At 33.5% G+C, this 20,212-nt stretch overlaps 1 protein-coding gene across 1 annotated transcript; it reads left to right on the forward strand.

Annotated features, from left to right (window-relative positions):
• The first annotated feature begins 1,271 nt into the window (after positions 1-1,271).
• LOC122580987 (putative calcium-transporting ATPase 11, plasma membrane-type) lies at positions 1,272-15,960 on the forward strand. Its single transcript, XM_043753131.1, has 6 exons — positions 1,272-1,621; positions 12,120-12,174; positions 12,258-14,347; positions 14,739-14,910; positions 14,995-15,293; positions 15,441-15,960. The coding sequence occupies exons 1-6, from the start codon at positions 1,448-1,450 to the stop codon at positions 15,753-15,755; spliced, it is 3,105 nt and encodes a 1,034-aa protein (XP_043609066.1). The 5' UTR covers positions 1,272-1,447; the 3' UTR covers positions 15,756-15,960.
• The last annotated feature ends 4,252 nt before the right edge of the window (positions 15,961-20,212 follow it).

The raw sequence follows: 20,212 nt of genomic DNA on the forward strand, positions 1-20,212 counted from the left end.
CCAATGGAAACATTTAAAAAAAGGCCCCACATCCATCCATTAACGATCGTCTAAGCATGGGAGAAACCCTACGACGTCGCCCGACGCGCCCTATGCTACTATTGTCTTCGGCCGCCGTGAACGCAGTTTAAGGAGGGGCCTTAGAATCTTTGAACCAACCTCATACTTCAATTTTTTTTTTATCGTAACTCTTTCGCAATGCCGACTTAAGATTTTTAGGGACCTTAAACGATATCAAATTTGGAGGCTTACTTAATTAGCATACTAATTGAAGTAAAGAAAGAAATTAAAAAAACGGGTAGCTCAATATATGAATGATTAAAAATAACATATTATTAGTAAAATAAAGATAAAAGATAAAGAATATATATCTGTTTTGATCTATGAATGATTAGGAATAATTAGTTAGAATATAAGTAATTGTAAATTGAATTAATATTACATAAAAGTTGCTTAGTACTATTACTAATTTGAGAAGAACTATCGAATTTCTAAACGATAAAATGTAGAGTTCTTAGTAATTAATTTCTATTTAAATATAAATTAATTAATTAAGTAATAAATAATATATTTATTTTTAGTTAGATAACAAATAACTATTTTATTTCTTAAAAAAGTGCTAAAAAACCAAAGAATATTGACACTTAAGTCAAAATCGTAGGTGGCAAATAAAGATAATTTTCACATAATCAAAAATATATTCTTTTTTAGTTATCTATACTCTTTTATAAAAATAATCACACCTCCCATTTTTAAGAATAGTTACATACGTTATTATAAATTACTCTTAATAAACATTCACTATGGAAAGAGTTTTTATAAAATATCAAATTTGCTCTTAATGATTTAATTTAAATTTTAAACTTTTATTTTAATAATTAACACTTTAAGCCTTTATCTTCTAAAAAACTTTCATATCACAATTATATCAACATATACCACTTGACACCGTCACCACCACCAATAGTGTCATCACCGACATCATTATACCGGTTTTCCACCAACACCGCCGAATTACGCGGATACCATGCTCGTATAATATAAGATAAAAGTATAAATGTTTGTTTAAATGATGTAATCTGTTCGATTTACGCAACTGCTCTTAAAATAAATACTCGGTATTTTCCAACAAAAAAGGGGTAAGTTTTCACATTTCGAAATTTGCTAATCACTCGAGTCTTAAGAGCTGACAGTTACAAAACTGCCATTTTTGGAATGATTTGTGGTGCATCAGAGCAAGATTTGCCACTCATCTAAATCTAATGAAGAAAAGGTCAAATGTTTTGGAAACTTAGTAGCCTACCACTTTCTAATTTTACGAATTCTAAGGTTTGAAGTTTTCATTACAACACAAAACTTACACACGAAAACGTTTCCTATCCTTCACACTAACACCAAATTAAAATTCTCATGCCGATTGGTTTCATCAACAAAATATATTTAGAAAATGGAAAGTTATTTGAAAGAGAATTTTGAGGTCGAGCCGAAGAACCCATCCGAAGAAGCGTTGAAGAAATGGAGATCAGCCGTTTGGCTCGTGAAGAACCCACGTCGGAGGTTTCGTATGGTGGCTGACCTTGCCAAACGGGCTGCAGCTGAGAAGAAGCGAAGGAAGATACAGGTTCGATGCATAGTCTTTTCCGCTATTCATACATATAAGTTCATTAAAATCTATAAATTTGCATTTCTAACGCTCGAAAATGACTAATAAGAGAGCATTAAAAATGAATAAAAATTACCTAAATGAATCACAAGCTTTTTTTTTTTTTTTTTTTGTGTACGTGCTGGGGTATATATATATATATTCGTAGGGGAGATATAAATTAATCATTATCATGTTCGATATGATTTATTTTTATATATACAAAAGTACATATACTTTAATTTATATGTATTTCGTAAAGTGAAATTCAAATAATCAAGAACAACATCTAAATCAGTAAAATTAAACACTCAAATTTAATCGTATAATCAATAATTTTGCACGGTACATTTGTATTCCAAATAAGCACTCGTATATAGATGGATTAATGCAAATTAACAATTTTTTATATAAGTTACCGAAAAAAGAAGATAGTTAGCTTCTTGTTTTTCTTTATAACAACCATCGTACCTGCGTAATGCGGTGGTGGTGGCGGGAACGACGGTCTAGTGGTCTCGGTGACGGTATTATTGGTGTTGGTGGCGGTGTCAAGTGGTGTAGGTTGATGTAAAGGTGGTAGTGAAATACTTATAGAGATAAGAGAAAATCACGATAATAGCCAATTTTTGTTGCGATCGTACCAAAATAGCCAAGTTTTTTCGGATTATCACAAAATAGCCATATAAATCGCAATAATCTGCAAGAATCGCAATGAGATTCTTGAGAATCGCAATATGAGAATCGCAATATCGCAAGATCGCAATGAGATCTTGCATGATTGCAATGAGATCTTGCAAGATCGCAATGAGATCAATGAGATTATACAATCGCAATGAGATCATAGAATCGCATAGAGATCATATAATCGCATAAAGATCATAGAATCGCATAGAGAACCTGCTGAATATTGAGATTCCCCATCTTTTCCTTTCTTTTCACTGTTAAAAAATCTCTAACAAAAAGGTAAAATTATCTTCAAAACAATATGGTGTCAAAAGGGGATCTGACGATTGGCGATCAGATTCAACAAATTCCTCAAATTCATCAACCTCTCCCCAAATCTTATTAATTACATACAATAATAACTCTAGATCTAAGAACAACAATTTCTACGATAATTTTTCTAGAATTAATTAAGCCAAACTTCTTTTATGCCTCCACCGTTGCCATTTGCTTTTTCTTTATAATTTCAGATCAAACTCTTCTTTTTCATCTCTACTTTCTAATTCAATCTCTCCTGTCATTTTTTATTTTATTTTTGCGATTGAAAACCCTAGATTTTTGGGGAAAATGTCTTTGTGTGATCTAAGCCCTATTTGATGCTAAATTATGCCAAATAAGCGTAGAACATTAGATAGAAAAGTTGTTGTACCTCGAAAATTTGGGGATTCTATCCACAATCTAAAGAGTAAGATGAGAGAAAATTATGTGGGGAAGACAGAGAGTGTTGGAGATGATGTTGTCGATCCTTGTGCTATTGTACAGAGTCCTCATAAATCTGGAAGTAATATAGAGGGAAGCTGCGCCAAAACAAACTCAGGGGAGTTAGTCAACTACAATGATGATGCAAATGTGGCTGCTTCAAGTAACCCAAATGCAAGTCTTAGGGTGGATGAAAGTGAAGTGGTGAAGGATAACAATGTGTAGAATGCAACTCTTACTGCTGATGGGGAAAAAACAGTAGAGAATGTGATGAAACAACCTGTGGTCAACAATAAACAACCAAAGACCTATGCTTCTATGGCTGCACCTAATGATAGTTTATTGGACAGGGAGACTCCTGTAAAGAGTAATGATCAGCAGCTGCCACCAATGCCACCAAAACCTCAAACCATCGATGAACGTCAGAATGGTGGTAATAGACCTTTGTCATATATTGTTGCGTTAGGAAAGACAGAACAACCTCGTAAAGTTAACTTTTCGAGCTTTGTCATTGGATAATTGTGTTGAAGGTGTTGATTTGACGATCCCTATGGCATCTGTTGAAGAGGTAAACACTAGATTTGCTAATATGTTATATGGATACTTTTTGGGGGATAGATTGGCTTTTCCAGTTGTGGAAAATTATGTGAAAAACACTTGGGGTAAATTTGGACTTAGGAAAGTGATGATGAATTCTTTAGGTTTCTTTTTCTTTAAGTTTGACTCAAGGAGGGGTTTGGATCAGGTTATGGAGAAGGGACTTTGGTTAATTAGATCGGTTCCAATTATGCTAAATATCTGGACACCTAACACGAGTTTGGCTAAGCAAGATTTAACTCAGGTCCCAGTTTGGATTAAAATGCATGATGTACCTCTTGTGGCGTATACAGAGGATGGTTTGAGTGTGCTAGCAACTAAGGTGGGTACTCCTATCATGTTAAACTCTTATATGAGCGCTATGTGCTTAGACTCCGGGGGAAGAAATAACTTTGCTAGAGCTCTGGTTATGGTACACTCGGAAGATGAATTGAAATCAAATTTGGTTGTGGGAATCCCGAAATTGAACGAAACAGGTTTCACAAAGGAAAAGTGACTATTGAATATGAATGGGCACCCCTCGATGCTCTCACTGTAAGGTTGTTGGTCATTCGGATAAGGGCTGCCAGTGGAATATTCCTGTGGCAAAGAAACCAATGGGTGAGACTGTGGCTGACGATGGTTTTATTCAGGTTGGACGTAAAGGTAGAAAAGGGAAACAAGCTCAGAACTTAAACACTAAACAGGTAGATGGGATACGGCTGACTAAGCAAAAAACACAATGGTTTTATAGGACGAAAAAGGTTAACAAAAAGCCAAATGGTGCTTCATCTTCAACTGAAACTTCAAAAGAGGAGACAACTCCAAGGGAAATGAATACTCATGAAGCCAAAGAGAAGACCAAAGACAATCAACATGTTCCTGTTGTTAACATAAGTAATAAATTTGATGCTTTAAATGGCGAGGTGCCGTTGGATAAAGAGGAGGGACGGGCAAAGCAAGTAGATGTTTTAGTGAATGATAGTGATGAGGATGATGTTGATGACACTTCGAATGAAACAGCTACTTATTTGGGGTACAAAGATAAAAAGAAAAAAGGAGCAAGTACTTGGAGTCAGGTGATTTCCGATAATCAATTGGCTATGTGTGCGATCTTGGAGTCCCATATTGCTACAGATCAATTAGTTCAATTATGTTCAAAGGTGTTTAATAGATGGCAATGGACTTCAAACGGAAGTGTATGTGTAAAAGGGGCAAGAATCATTTTAGGTTGGAATCCAGATGTTCTTGATGTGATGATTTTATCCCAAATGGACCAAGTTATTCATGCCCAAGCTATTATTAAAGAGAATAAGAAAGTGGTAATGTGTTCCTTTGTGTATGCTCATAATAGGTATTATCAAAGGCGGGAACTTTGGAATAACTTGGCTGTGCACAAGCCTTTTGTGCGTGGGACTCCGTGGTGCCTCCTAGGGGATTTTAATGCTGCTTTGTTTCTAGAAGATAAACTTTCAAGCTCTTCTACTTTGGACATAGCATTGAGAGAACTCAAGGAAGCTGTGGAGGATATTGAGGTTTTTGATGTTAATAAAACTGGATTACATTTTAGTTGGAATCAGAAACCCCAAGGTAATGATGGACTGTTAAAGAAGTTGGATCGTGTGTTGGCAAATTCAGAGTTTTTGGATGCTTTTGTTGGAGCCGTTGCGGTGTTCCAACCCTATAGAACCTCTGATCATGCACCTGCTATCTTGAGGTTGCCGGTTAAGGTAAATTTCAAACCAAAACCGTTTAAATTTTCTAATGTTCTTATTCATAATGACAGTTTTAGAGAGGTCATGTCGTCCAACTGGAATATGGAGATCTCTGGTCATTTTTTGTATCGATTTGTAAAAAGACTCAAAGGCCTTAAAAAACCTTTGAGAAAGCTAATGTATGATCAAGGCAATATTCATAATAATGTGATTAAATTACGAGCTGAGCTTGATGAGGTGCAAAGAGCTGTTGATCGTGACCCTTTCAACATTTTGATCCGCGAAGAGCATGTCGTATACCTTAAAGCCTATAATGATGCAGTGTTGAGAGAAAAGATTTTCTTGAAACAAAAGGCAAAGGTTGAGTGACTTCGCGTTGGTGACTCGAATTCGGCATACTTTCATAAAGTGGTCAAAAGTCAAGTTACGAGGAATAGACTTGATGTTGTGATGGATGCGGATGGTAATGTGGTGGATGGGGATGCTATGAATGCTGCTTTTCTTTCCCATTATATTCAGTTTTTAGGTCAGGCAGGTAAAGTCGAACAACTTGATGTGTCAGATCTATTTTGTCACAAATTATCTGCCAATGATGCTCTGCATATGGTTAGGGAGGTGACAGATGGAGAAATTAAAGATGCTATCTTTTCTATGGGTGAGGATAAATCTCCTGGCCCTGACGGTTTCTCTGCAGGGTTCTTTAAAGCTACTTGGGATATTGTGGGACGTGATATGTCTAATGCGGTGAAGGAATTTTTGTTCATGGCAAACTTCTGAAGGAGGTAAACCATACAATTCTTACACTTATTCCAAAGGTTTCCACCCCTTCTAGGATCAACGACTACAGGCCTATTTCACTATGTAATATTTTATATAAATGCATAAGTAAGATAATTGCTAATAGGATTAAAGGATGTCTAGATGGTTTGATTAGTAAGAACTAGTCGGCTTTTGTTCCTGGTAGAAGTATTTCAGACAATATCTTGTTAACTCAAGAACTGATGCATAACTATCATTTGGACAGAGGTCCACCTAGGTGTGCTTTAAAAGTTGACATTCAAAAAGCTTATGACACGGTTGATTGGGGTTTTCTTAAAATTATTTTGGTTGGATTTGGGTTCCATAGTAAAATGGTTGAATGGATTATGGAATATGTCTCCACTGCCTCGTTTTCGTTGAATATAAATGGATCCCTCCATGGTTTTTTTAAAGGTATGCGTGGTTTAAGGCAGGGGGATCCTCTTTCGCCGTATTTATTTACTATGGTTATGGAGATCCTTACCTTAATCATTAAGCGTCGAGTGTTGCATTCTGATGAATTTACCAACCATTTGCGGTGTGAAGAATTAAAGTTAATCAATTTGTGTTTCACGGACGACCTTTTTATATTTATGAGAGGAAACATTGAGTCTGCGAACGTCATCAGACTAGCTTTGGAAGAATTCAAAATGGTTTCCGGTCTTGCTCATAGTCTTCCTAAAAGTACGGCTTTTTTCTGTAATGTGCTTAATCATGTCAAAATTGGAATCCTAGAGTGGAAAGGTTGTTGGATGCATGGAACCTGCCTTTGTCGTTTCTCATTTCCCGTTAGTCTTTTCGTTCTGTAACTAGATATTAGGCATTTCATGTAATTGCCAGTTGCTTGGCGTTTTGTTGTGTGGATGTTGCACTTTTAGCGCATAGACATTTGTAAAGTCGATGAGGATCTACCTTATCGCTTGTTTTTATTTGTGATATAATAACATGAACAAGGGGTAACCTTTTACCCAAAAAATATTGAGATTCTGTAATTTTTTTTTTTTTTTTTTTTTTTGCAATTTTGTCAACAATAAATAAAAAAAACATACTAGTTTATTACAAAATCCATGAATACAAAGCTTCAAAATTTCAATATAAATAAAAAAACGTTGTGCTGTATTAGGAATTGAAGTTACATTGTTATCGAAATTCTGAAGCTTTGTATTCATGGATTTTGTAATAAACTAGTATGTTTTTTTATTTATTGTTGACAAAATTGCAAAAAAAAAAAAAAAAATTTTTTTTACAGAATCTCAATATTCAGCAGGTTCTCTATGCGATTCTATGATCTTTACGCGATTCTATGATCTCTATGCGATTCAATGATCTCATTGCGATTCTATGATCTCATTGCGATCTTGCAAGATCTCATTGCGATCATGCAAGATCTCATTGCGATCTTGCGATTCTCATATTGCGATTCTCAAGAATCTCATTGCGATTCTCATGATCTTATTGCGATTTTTGCAGATTATTGCAATTTATATGACTATTTTGTGATAATCCGAAAAAACTTGGCTATTTTGCTACCATCGCAACAAAAATTGGCTATTGTTGCGATTTACTCAAGAAATAATGGTTTAAAGTGTTAATTATTAAAAGAGTTATTGACACAAATCATCCCTGTGGTTTATCCAAATAGTCATGTTTCTTCCTTAAAGATAAAAAACCTTAAGAACAGTCCTTTATAAAAGAATAAGGTTCGTGCTTGATCCTTTGACTTCTTGACTGTCATCTCACCTCCGTTAACATTCTCACGTGCGCCCCATGTGAGGGGTATGCTAGTCATCTTCACCCTAAATGACCTTCACTGAATCAATAATATTTTTATTCTCACCTCCGTCAACATCCTCACGTGTGCCCCATGTTAAGGGTTTCAAGAAATATTTAGGGAAGAACAAAGTTTACTTTTATATTTTTAAAATTTACACGTTCGGTTCTTGTAAATAGAAAGAGAAAAAAACAAAGTGATAATTTTTTTTTTATCATTAGTGGTCCTTTAGGGTGAAAATGACTAAAATACCCCTCATGTGGGACGCACGTGAGGGTGTTAATGGAGCTGAGATGACGGTCAACAAGTCAAAGCAGTAAACACGAACCTTATCCTTTTATAAAGGATTGTCCTTAAGGTTTTTGATCTTTAAGGATGAAACATGACTATTTGAGTAAACCACAGGGACGATTTGTGTTGATAACTCTTATTAAAATAAAAGTTCGGAGTGTAAATTAATTCATTAATGACAAATTTGGTAATTTAGGAAAACTCTTTCGATAGTGGGTGTTTAATAAAGGCAATTTAGTACTTGCGTATGTAACATTTGAGTAACACTTTCTATTTGTATGGGTGAATAGTTTTTATAAAAGAGTATAGATAAGTATTTGTTTATAAGACTATCCAAATCATTGAACCAATCTAACTCTAACTTTAATTAAAAACTAATTTCTCTCTCTTCCACCTATATAATCCAACCTATCTCAAATTTTCACTTTTATTCACATCCCAACCTAAACTATTTTTATTATATTATAGTTATATAATAAAATATATAATTTTCTTTAACTTATTAAAAGTAATTATTATACTTCAAATCAATAAATAATTTATAAAATAATCTTATAAAAATAAAAATAATAAAAAGGAAATAAAAAATTAGTGAAATATTAAAAAAATAAAATTTTTTTAAGTAGTTCCTTTTTTAATAAAACTTTTATGTCAAAATGTTCGTTATAAAAAGATATCATGAATTTGTATATTTATAAAAGTCTATAGAATGTAAGATATTAAAGAAATACTAATATGGGTTATTATTAATTATGTATAATAAAATATTAAAATGTATTTTCAAATCAAACGAAGACATGTGACGTGAATTTCATAACGATATAGATTGAATAAGAGGACGATCGGTAAATGTATTAATTTCTTGGAAAGTACGACTTCTATTTTTTTGTCCAAATTTGACAAAGATGTCAACTTGTTATATTGTCTAAAATACATATGGAGTATAGCCAATACACGACAGTTAAGTCTGTTACTAAGTCCTATACCGCATGTATACAACTTGTGCCGAAAGTAATATATCGTTTGTAGTGTGTATTCTTAGAATCATAACCACACGATACGTGATGGTGGATGGTTTTTAGAAAGAAACAAAAGAATTGCATGTAAATCAAATTCTAGAATTTTTTAGGTTGAGCAAAATCCAACTAATTAAAAACCATGAAACGAAAAATAAAAAAACCATGAAACCAAAAGAAAAAAAAAAAAAAAATCAAATTTATGATTTTTGTATTTGAAAAAACCATATTAGTGGTTTGGTTTTCGGGTGCATATTATCCAATAGTTTATTAAAAGATTATAGAGATTCAGATGAAAAAACATACTTATCCTTATTATCAAACTAAAAACCATGAAAATAAAAAAAAAATAAAATAAAAACGAACGAAAACCCGTCTCAAAATAAGAAATCAATTTTATGATTTTTATATTTGAAAAAACCATATCAATAGTTTGGTTTTTGGGTACATATAAAAATCCAATTTTTTTTTAGTTTATTGGAAGATATGTAGAGATTTAAGACGAAAAAACATACTTATCCATATTTGAAGAGATTTGGATGAATTGACTCATTGTACACATAATAATTAGGAGCTTAAAATAAATTGCTCAAAACCGTTAGGAACAAACGAAAGTTACAGATACTTTGGTTGCGATTATGTGATGCTCCGATAACTCGATAAACAATTCCAAGGTTGTCAATGAGGGATTGCAACCATAGTCACCTTTAATTTATCCAACTTTCTCTGGGTCTTTTTTAACGGTTAAAATTTAGATTGAATGACTTAAAAAGACAAATTTGTCATTTAATATGAGACGGATAGAGTAATACATTCCAACGAAAATACTACAATTTGTCTACAATTAATTTTTCTCAATTTTCAACACATTATTTTGTCAATGTCTTCATAGTTAATGTTAATAAAGTGTAAACGCTACATCTGAAAAGTTCAAAAAATTATACTAATCTTCACCCTTGTATGTGTATGAACAAACTTTTCAAAACCGATATTTATTTTTGGCAAGATCGTTACATGGGAGTAGAAAATGACCCTGTCAACTCGAAATAGAATACTCCGTACAACAATTCTTCAAACTACAGTATGTCAATTTTTGTAGTATCTAATTCGTAGACGATAATATTAGTCAAACAAATACATATAGATCGACAACAAAAATGAAATTAAGAATATTCGGAACTTGGAAGCCGTGTTCCTTTTTTTTTTTCTTTTTTCTAACATGAAACCGTGTTACATACTAACATAGCGGAAAATGATTGATATGTAACAGCGAATCAGTTAATCACAAAACACACCTATATATATTAATATCAAAAATGATTCATATGTCTAAAACAAAAACCTAAACATATGTTTAATTTTTTCAATGTTTGATATGTATTGTATGAGTTTTCTATTTCTGAATCCTTACCATTTATTATAAAATATTCTTATTTTTAGACATATTTATATTTATCTATACTCCGTGTTAATACCGAATAGTCTCATTTTAAGCAAATTAAGAATATTGTTTTAAATATTTTCAAAATATTCTTAATTTACCTTTAGCAAATTAAACACACAATTACGTCTCTTTTTTTCATAGATACACACACATCAACACCAACACCGACCTCTGTCGCTTCCGCTGTCATTACATCACCACCACTACTGTCACCATCACCATCACCATTACACCGCCGTATTGTGCGGTATCCTTTTAATATGTTTATGAACTAAATATGGAGTATAAAATATAAACTAAAACTTGTAAAAAAGAAATTGTATTATATTTAATATTTTCTATAATGTGCCTACTAGTCACATAACATATGCATTTAATACTTTCTATTTTTCCTTCTCAAAAGATCAACACAATTATGATATACTAATAATATTTTAATACCAATTATACCCTTTTAATTATGCACTGTCGATTTAGAATTCATTTGCTACAATATATTAATTCTAAATTCTTTCACTAAAATAACATGTATTTTGACAATTAAAGATCATATCAATCGTTTTTAGCTTTATCTCAATAGTTGAAAGACAAAGGTCATTCCTTTTTACATGAGGTCTTGTGTTTAAGAAGGATAAAATAGTTAAGTCCTTTACGAGGACTTAACTTGAGTATACTCATATGAGAGAACAGAGTTTACACTTATTAATCGTCGTGTCTTTGGGGGTTTAGTAGGGAGTTTTCCCCCGTCGGATATTTGGAATAGGTATTTAAAAAATAAAAATCATACTGTGAATTAGAAGATTTGTTTAAATTTTTGAAAATGTTTAGATTTTGGAAAGGCAATATAATATAAGTTTCATTAAGTGCAATTTTCTTTTGTAACGGCTGTGACTAGTAGATTTCTTGTTCAAAAATCATCAAATACAATCTAAAAACTCTTTCTGATTTTTGAAACCAAATAAATCAATTCCAGGAATTTACTTGATAGTTAATTCAGTAACCTTTTGTAACCGAAACCAATAATGATCAAGAAAAACTGTTATTCATTTGACTACCAATAAAAGGAGGTCTCAAGTTTCACAATGAAACTTTTGACATATTTTCATGGATATCTCTATTTACAATGATTTTGATTTCAAGGTCTTCAAGGTATGTTTTTGTTATAGTTAACATGTGTGAATTTTTTGAGTAATATAAATAACTCGTCTTTCTTTAATAACCCAATAATAAAAACATCCTACTTTTTAGTATATTACCAAAAATGTCATAGGGAGGTTAGTTAGAAACTTACAATAAGTCTATATTGTTTTTGTTATTATTTGTGTTTTCTCTGTTGGCTTGTAAACCATTCAACAAGCTACTAGTGTGAAAGATATACATTTCAACAATGGAAATTTACTGAATGTTTACTCACATGGGATTTGCTTATTTTTGTCAAAAACAGGAGAAAATTAGGATTGCATTGTATGTGCAAAAAGCAGCATTGCAATTCATTGATGGTACATAAAACATATATCATAAAACCATATCATGTCTAGTTTTATTTACATCCATGCTAAACTTTGTGCTCTAATTAGTACAGCTGCTAACAGAACCGAACGTAAGCTCTCTGAAGAAGTTGTGCAGGCCGGTTATGACATAGAACCTGATGATCTTGCATATATAGTCCGTTCACATAATAACAAAACTTACGATTTCCATGGAGGACTTCAAGGACTAGCTAGAAAGATTAGAGTCTCATTAAGGGATGGTGTTTTTTCAAGTGATATATCTAAAAGACAACAAATCTTTGGTTATAACCGGTTTGTGGAAAAGCCTCAAAGGGCATTATGGATGTTTATATGGGATGCGTTACAGGATATGACGTTAATAATTCTTATGGTATGTGCGGTTATTTCTGTTGGAGTTGGGATTGCGACTGAAGGGTGGCCAAAAGGTATGTATGATGGGTTAGGAATTATTCTCTGCATACTTTTGGTTGTGGTGGTTACGGCGGTTAGTGACTATAAACAGTCGTTGCAGTTTAAAGATTTGGATAAAGAAAAGAAAAACATAATCATTCAAGTCACACGAGATGGGACTAGAAAGAAGGTTTCCATATATGACTTGGTTGTTGGAGATGTTGTTCATTTGTCAATTGGAGATCAAGTGCCTGCAGATGGGATATTTATTGATGGTTATAGTTTAACAATTGATGAATCAAGTTTATCAGGTGAAAGTGAACCGGTTAACATAGACAAACAAAGACCGTTTCTTTTATCAGGGACTAAAGTTCAAGATGGGTCGGGTAAAATGCTGGTGACATCTGTAGGAATGAAAACAGAATGGGGAAGATTGATGGTGACTTTAAGTGAAGGTGGAGATGATGAGACTCCGTTACAAGTGAAACTCAACGGGGTTGCAACCATTATTGGGAAAATCGGGCTAGCTTTTGCTGTGTTGACATTTTTGGTACTGACTGCACGGTTTATAATCATGAAAATGGTTAATAATACAATGGGCCAATGGTATATGAGTGATGCTTTGGAACTTTTAAATTATTTTGCTATAGCAGTCACTATACTAGTGGTTGCAGTTCCAGAAGGGCTACCATTGGCCGTGACACTAAGTTTAGCGTTTGCCATGAAGAAATTAATGAATGATCGTGCACTCGTGAGACATCTTTCTGCATGCGAGACAATGGGCTCGGCTACCTGCATTTGTACTGACAAGACAGGAACTTTGACAACAAATCATATGGTTGTGACCCGGTTATGGGCTGCTGGTGAATCCAAAGACATTAAAAGTAAAAACAAACTGAAATCTTCACTCTCAGAGAAAGTGTTAAGTGTCCTTTTGCAATCCGTATTTCTAAATACAAGTTCCGAGATTGTGAAGGATGAAATAGGGAAAACTAATATAATCGGTTCTCCAACAGAGACGGCATTGTTAGAATTTGGACTACAGTTTCAAAGTAATTACAATGATATTTCCAAAAATGTGAAGATAATCAAAGTTGAGCCCTTTAATTCGGTCAAAAAAAAGATGTCTGTTATAGTGGCTCTTCCTAATGGTAAGATCAGAGCATTCTGCAAAGGTGCAAGTGAAATTATATTAAGCATTTGTGATAAACTTATTAATGAAGATGGAGAAATTGTACAAATGTCTGAAAAACAAAGGAAAGCCATAACAGATGTGATTAATGGTTTTGCTTGTGAAGCTCTCAGAACAATATGCTTGGCTTTTAGTGATCTTGAAACGGGTTCCAGCAGTGATAATATTCCTGAAAATAATTACACAATTATAGCAGTAGTTGGAATCAAAGATCCAGTAAGACCGGGGGTGAAAGAGGCTGTGAAGACTTGTTTGGATGCGGGAATAATGGTTCGAATGGTGACTGGTGACAATATTAATACTGCTAAAGCCATTGCTAAAGAATGTGGGATTTTGACTCCTGACGGTTTGGCTATCGAAGGACCAGCATTTCGCGAAAAAACTCTTGAACAGTTGAGGGATATAATACCGAGACTTCAAGTGATGGCAAGATCATTGCCTTTGGATAAACATAAACTTGTGACATTTTTAAGGAATGAATTTAAGGAAGTTGTTGCTGTAACCGGTGATGGGACTAATGATGCCCCTGCATTACATGAAGCTGATATTGGACTAGCCATGGGTATAGCTGGAACTGAGGTTTGTGCCGATTTTCTTATATATTGAAAATATATATGAGATGAAAATTCCGACCAGTTTTCTATGAATTGGTCATTTTGGACTATGTTTTATCTCTGCCAGGTCCAACGGGTCAAATTTTACCCAAAGTGTACTGTTGAAAGTGCTTCATTTATCCTATTCAAAGATATATCTGATTAATTAGTGAAAAAATATCCACTTCATTTAAAAAAAACTTACGATAAAAGCAAATCTAAAGTGTGTAAAGATTAACAGCAGGACCATCTCACGTGTCGACTCGGTCTAGTTTAGATAAATTTGCTACTATTGTAATAAAAACTTATGTTTGTAAAGTGAGAAAAAATAGATAAAGAATCAGAGATTTCTATATGATGTGCTTGAATCTCCCCAGGTTGCAAAGGAAAATGCCGATGTAGTCATTATGGATGACAATTTTAAGACAATAGTATATGTTGCCAGATGGGGTCGTTCAGTTTACATTAACATACAAAAGTTCGTACAATTCCAGTTGACAGTTAATGTGGTCGCCCTCATGACCAATTTCGTTTCTGCATGCACATCAGGTTAGTTGTTCAAGCACAATTTTTGGTTACTGTATTTACGGTTCAGTAACAATCACTAAAGAGTCTTTTCAAGTAATATTTCAGGGTCTGCTCCTCTTACTGCCGTCCAATTGCTTTGGGTTAACATGATCATGGACACACTTGGTGCTTTAGCTTTAGCTACAGAACCACCTCATGACGGTCTAATGAAAAGACCACCTATCGGAAGGGATGTCAACTTTATAACAAAGGTTATGTGGAGGAACATCATTGGTCAAAGCGTTTATCAACTCATTGTCCTCGGCATCCTCCAGTTTGATGGAAAAAACCTTCTTAATCTCAATGGTCCAGATTCTACTGCTGTTCTCAATACAATGATCTTCAATACCTTTGTTTTCTGCCAGGTAACGTCTCCAATTCACAGTTTTAGGATCATGTGCTACATTGTGATGCTATGATAGAAAATGATTATACAATCAGAAGCAGAATATGTGTGTATTTATACGAAATTTTAGCTACGAACTTACCTTGTTTACTTGTGTTCTTTTTAGGTATTCAATGAAATAAACAGTCGTGATATGGAAAAGATAAATGTGCTTAAAGGAATGTTGGAAAGTTGGGTGTTCATGCTAGTCATGGTCTGTACTGTGACGTTCCAAATCATCATTGTCGAATTATTGGGCACATTTGCATCTACGGTGCCACTAAGTTGGTCCTTGTGGTTAACTAGTATTCTGTTGGGAGCCATTAGCTTGCCTATTGGAGCCGCCCTGAAATACATCCCGGTTGTCTCTTCTGCACATCCTGTCATGGCCAAGCAACATGACGGCTATGAACCACTCCCCAGGGGTCCAGATATGGCTTGAGATTTTTATTTGCACCAAGTGTTTCTATGTTTATATTCCTTGTGAGATTCAATTTACATATTTGAGACCTTCATATACAGGAAACGGTAGTATTGAAGGGTTTTTTGATTTATTTTTTAAGTATTTCAGATTTTGGATTTGAGATTAAAACGACATTCTTTTATTTCCTTTCTCATTATTTTGTGAACTTCTTATTCTTGATTAATAATAGTTTCGTAGAATCTGTAGAAGTACATTGTGACAACCGTCATCTGAGCGAATCTTCCCGAAGTACATTCCGGTCGTTTTTAGTTCGTTTCGTTTATGTACGTCATTAGTCTTTAAGACTTTATCATGGAATAAATGGATTTATATTTTTATTCGGGCTTTATGAGCATTTAGACCTTAGTAAAATTGTACGTGGACTCGAGAACAGGAGGAATACTAGTTGTCTTGTGAAAATGTCAAATTAAGTAAAATACTTAAAATTTCATCAATCAAAGATTTAATAAACAAATATTGACATATTTATTATCGTTGAAAAGTTATTGAAAAATTACATTCAAATATGTCAACAAAATGAATTTACGGGTAACGAGTTTTTTTGGATTGTCGGGTCAAACCAATTTTTAAAGAAAGTCAAAGTCTAGACAATGGTGTAAAAAGGGGAAGAACAAAACCCTAAAAAGCTCTAACCCTAATCTTTCCCTCATTTTCCACTAGCCTCTCACTTCTCCCTCTCCTCTCTTTGGCCGCCCCCCTCTCTCTCTTTAGATTTCCGGCCGGCCGCCACCATCCACCACGAACCACCATCAACCACCACCTTTTTCTTCATCATTCTTTCAAATTCGAGTAAAATATGCTTGGATCTAAATGATTTCTTGTTATTCTTCATCAAAATCCCGTTTTCTTGTATGTATATATGTATATATATATATCTTCGGATTATATGGAGATATATATATGTAAGAACCCGAATTTTTTTACAAAAATATATGTAGATCGGTTATATGCTTCTTCTTCCTCTTAAATCAGATTTTTCTTTTATATTTATATATATTTTCGGATATATATGTGTGTATATATCTATAGGTCCGATTTTTGGACAAAAATATATATACTTTTCGGTTTTGAGTATGAATATGTGTATATATATGTGATATCTTTCAAATCCGTGATATATGGATCGGAATCTTTATATTTATGTATATATTTTCGGTTGAATAGTGTTCTCGGCATATGAACATACCCGAAATCTTGATGAACCCGAGATATATATATGCGAAAATCTCAAAATCCGAAATCTCTTCGAATCCGGAAACAATAGACTCGAAAACCAAAGGATCCGAGATCTTTTGATCCGAAAAGCTTCATATTGTTGGTATTGTTCTTGTTCTTGTACATATAGATCCGAAATAAATTGAATCCGTAAATAACATGTAATTTTCGAGTTGTTTTGATGGTTTTCGGTTAGATCTATCATAGATCCGAATCATATTAGTGATTTTTGGGTCGGTCAACTGTCGGTCAACACTGGTCAAAGCTGGTCAAAGCTGGTCAAAGCTGTTTTCTAATCGGTCAAAGCTGTTTTCTAATCGGTCAAAGCTGGTCAAAGCTATTTTCTAGTCGGTCAACGCCGGTCAAACTGACCGGAAAATGCTTTTTTGTTCAAATTTTGGTTTTCAGTGTATTTGGATCTTAATTGGTAAATTTGGGGTCAAAATTTATTAAGGTCTTTGGAAAGTAAAAATCATATGACTTTTCGGACTTATATTTTATAACGACATTCCATACGAAGACTTGGCGGGATATAAACAACAAATTGTTGACATTATGGAACGAACTAAATCTTTTGGACAATTTACAAGGACAATGAGACTATTATATATATTATAACATTTGACGAGACATAATGGCATTTCTTAAGACACTAGTATAGGACATGGACTTGTGCAATTAAGTAAGTAGTTACTGGGTGACTTGTGGACAATGTAGGACTTTTGGACAGATAGTGAGCTTATTTCAGGTGTATTGATTGTTCCTGTTCTTGTTCGTTAACTTAGGATACTTATACTTGTGCTGCTTTCAGGTGAGTTTCGTAGCCCTTCTTTTTATAAGTTTTTGGGGTGAAAAGTATATTTGTTCTTTTTAAACAGTTTTGTCGATTTCTGTTTATGTTCAATTTTGAGCCTGTGCGTATAGAGTTACTTATGTCATTTGACGTGCTTCTGTCTTGTTGTATGTGTGTGATGATGTGTTTGATGTTGTGCTTGATGTCGTGCTTATTTGACGTGCTTTACATGGAGACTTGAGACTATGAGACTATGGACTAAGGCAGGTACCGTAAGACCAGACTTTGAGACATTGAGTACTTCGGGTACATTGAGTACCTTGGACTTTGAGACTTGGACTTGAGACTTGTGTACTTTGACTTATATGGCGTAACTCTGCTCTTTATATATTGAACAAATACTTATTTTGATTTAAAAGAATCGACAAAAGGACTTCCTTCTTGACTAAACTTTTTGACAAAAACCTACGAACTCACCAACCTTTGTGTTGACACATTTTAGTATACTTTTCAAGTACTCAGGCCAATCAGGGATAAAGACTTTTATGTTAGGACTGGACTTTGGAGATTTAAGCTCCATTGCTTATTGTCAGACTTTAAGGCTACATGCCTTGGACTATACCGTTTACGGACTTATTGTATTGAGTTGTTCCAACATAATTATGACTATGAACTCATGTTTTGGGAATATATTTATTATATTCTATTTCATTTAGCAGTATCTATGTAATTCCATGTCGTGCTGTACTTTTCATGACACCTCATGTTTCCGCCAACGGTGGGGTGTTACATACACTGAAACAGTGCTTCATATGGTTAGTTATAAACTGAATTCGTTTCTCATTACATGAGCCACGCTGAAGGCGGCATAACCCTCGCTGTGTGAGAACCCATGCAGATGAGGGGTTCGCGAGCTGAGTTCAGCATAAGAGTGGACCAAATGAAAACATATGGTAGTTATAGCAATCATGTACACCTATACCAAATATTAACAGCTTTCTCCGTCTTTAAACCAAAATCTATTCCATAAATAAAGACAAAAAGAATGACTTGCAGACATTGTAGCATCTTATATATCACAATTAACACATGCATAGGAACAAAGTTTTGGCCTAAAGGCATCAATGTTAGCCCATTATAAACAACCATACATGTGTACATCATATATCATAACGTCCAGCAGCCATATATCTATCCAAAAATATGTTTACTTGCAAGCTGTCTTCATTAATGCCAAAGCCACATGTTCCAACTTTCTATAAGATATGCTGAATGTATAATTTACTAGTCAGGGTAATTTCAAGATATATAAATCTTATAATTATTGTGAAACAAAAAGTGTTTGACTAATATCACAATTTAATGTATATAAAACGTAAAGAAGAAACATATATAATTAACACGATATAAATATTGATTCCAGTTTACTTTTTTTTCCCCCAACTTTAGTTAATTAAAAAGAGAAACAAAAAGTGTATGACCAATATCACAACTTAATCAATACGAAAGCTAAAAAAACATATGAAAATTAACTCCATATGAATACTGATTCAAATTTACCCTGTTTTTTCAACTTTAGTTAAATAAAAAGGGAAACAAAAAAGTAGATAATAATAATAATAATAATAGTAATAAATATTTTTTAAAAGATTTTTTTATTAAAGGTTGATTATTTTTTATTAAATAAACATTAAAAAAATAGAGGATTAATGAGGAGGGAGTATTAAGCTAAAGGAGAAGAATTAGGGGTGCTAAGTGAACTTTAACCCTCTCTTTTAGTTATATTATAGATTAATTCATATATGTTTAGGGGTCATTGTGTAATTAGTGGTTTGTATACTTAGATTCTGAGTTTTTAATGTTATAAGTTTCGGGTCCTAACGTGTTAAAAATTAAAGATAGTAATCGAATGGTAGTTAAGTTTAGTTATAGGAAGTTATTTATGAAAAGTTGTGACTTTTGTGAAAAGTCACAAAGGAAGTTCTTTAGGAATAGGTATGACTTTTCATGAAAAGTTGCAATCGTTAAGAATATATCTATATATAGAAGTGTCTACGCATTGTAAAACTTAACGGAATTCATCTATTACAAAGTGTGGGTTTGTGTGTGTGAGTTTTGGTCAATAGAAATGTTTGATAGATTACACCCAGTTGCGCTTACAAAATTCATACGTATTACACCCATCCCTAATAGTGATAGATTCGGCTTCGACGAGATAACAAGATATACTAAGGAGACGACTTCGAAGAAGGTATAGATGGGAATAGACCCACTCGAGCATTACAATGTGCGGCAGTGCGATGTGAGTCATAGCCCTATCTAAATATTCAGTATGTTTAATTAGGGTGGAAAGCATGATTGTCTACGTTATAATTATATTTATCCTATCTAAACTATTCAATATGTT

Source organism: Erigeron canadensis, chromosome 9, assembly GCF_010389155.1.
Source record: "Erigeron canadensis isolate Cc75 chromosome 9, C_canadensis_v1, whole genome shotgun sequence".
Classification (NCBI taxonomy): domain Eukaryota; kingdom Viridiplantae; phylum Streptophyta; class Magnoliopsida; order Asterales; family Asteraceae; genus Erigeron; species Erigeron canadensis.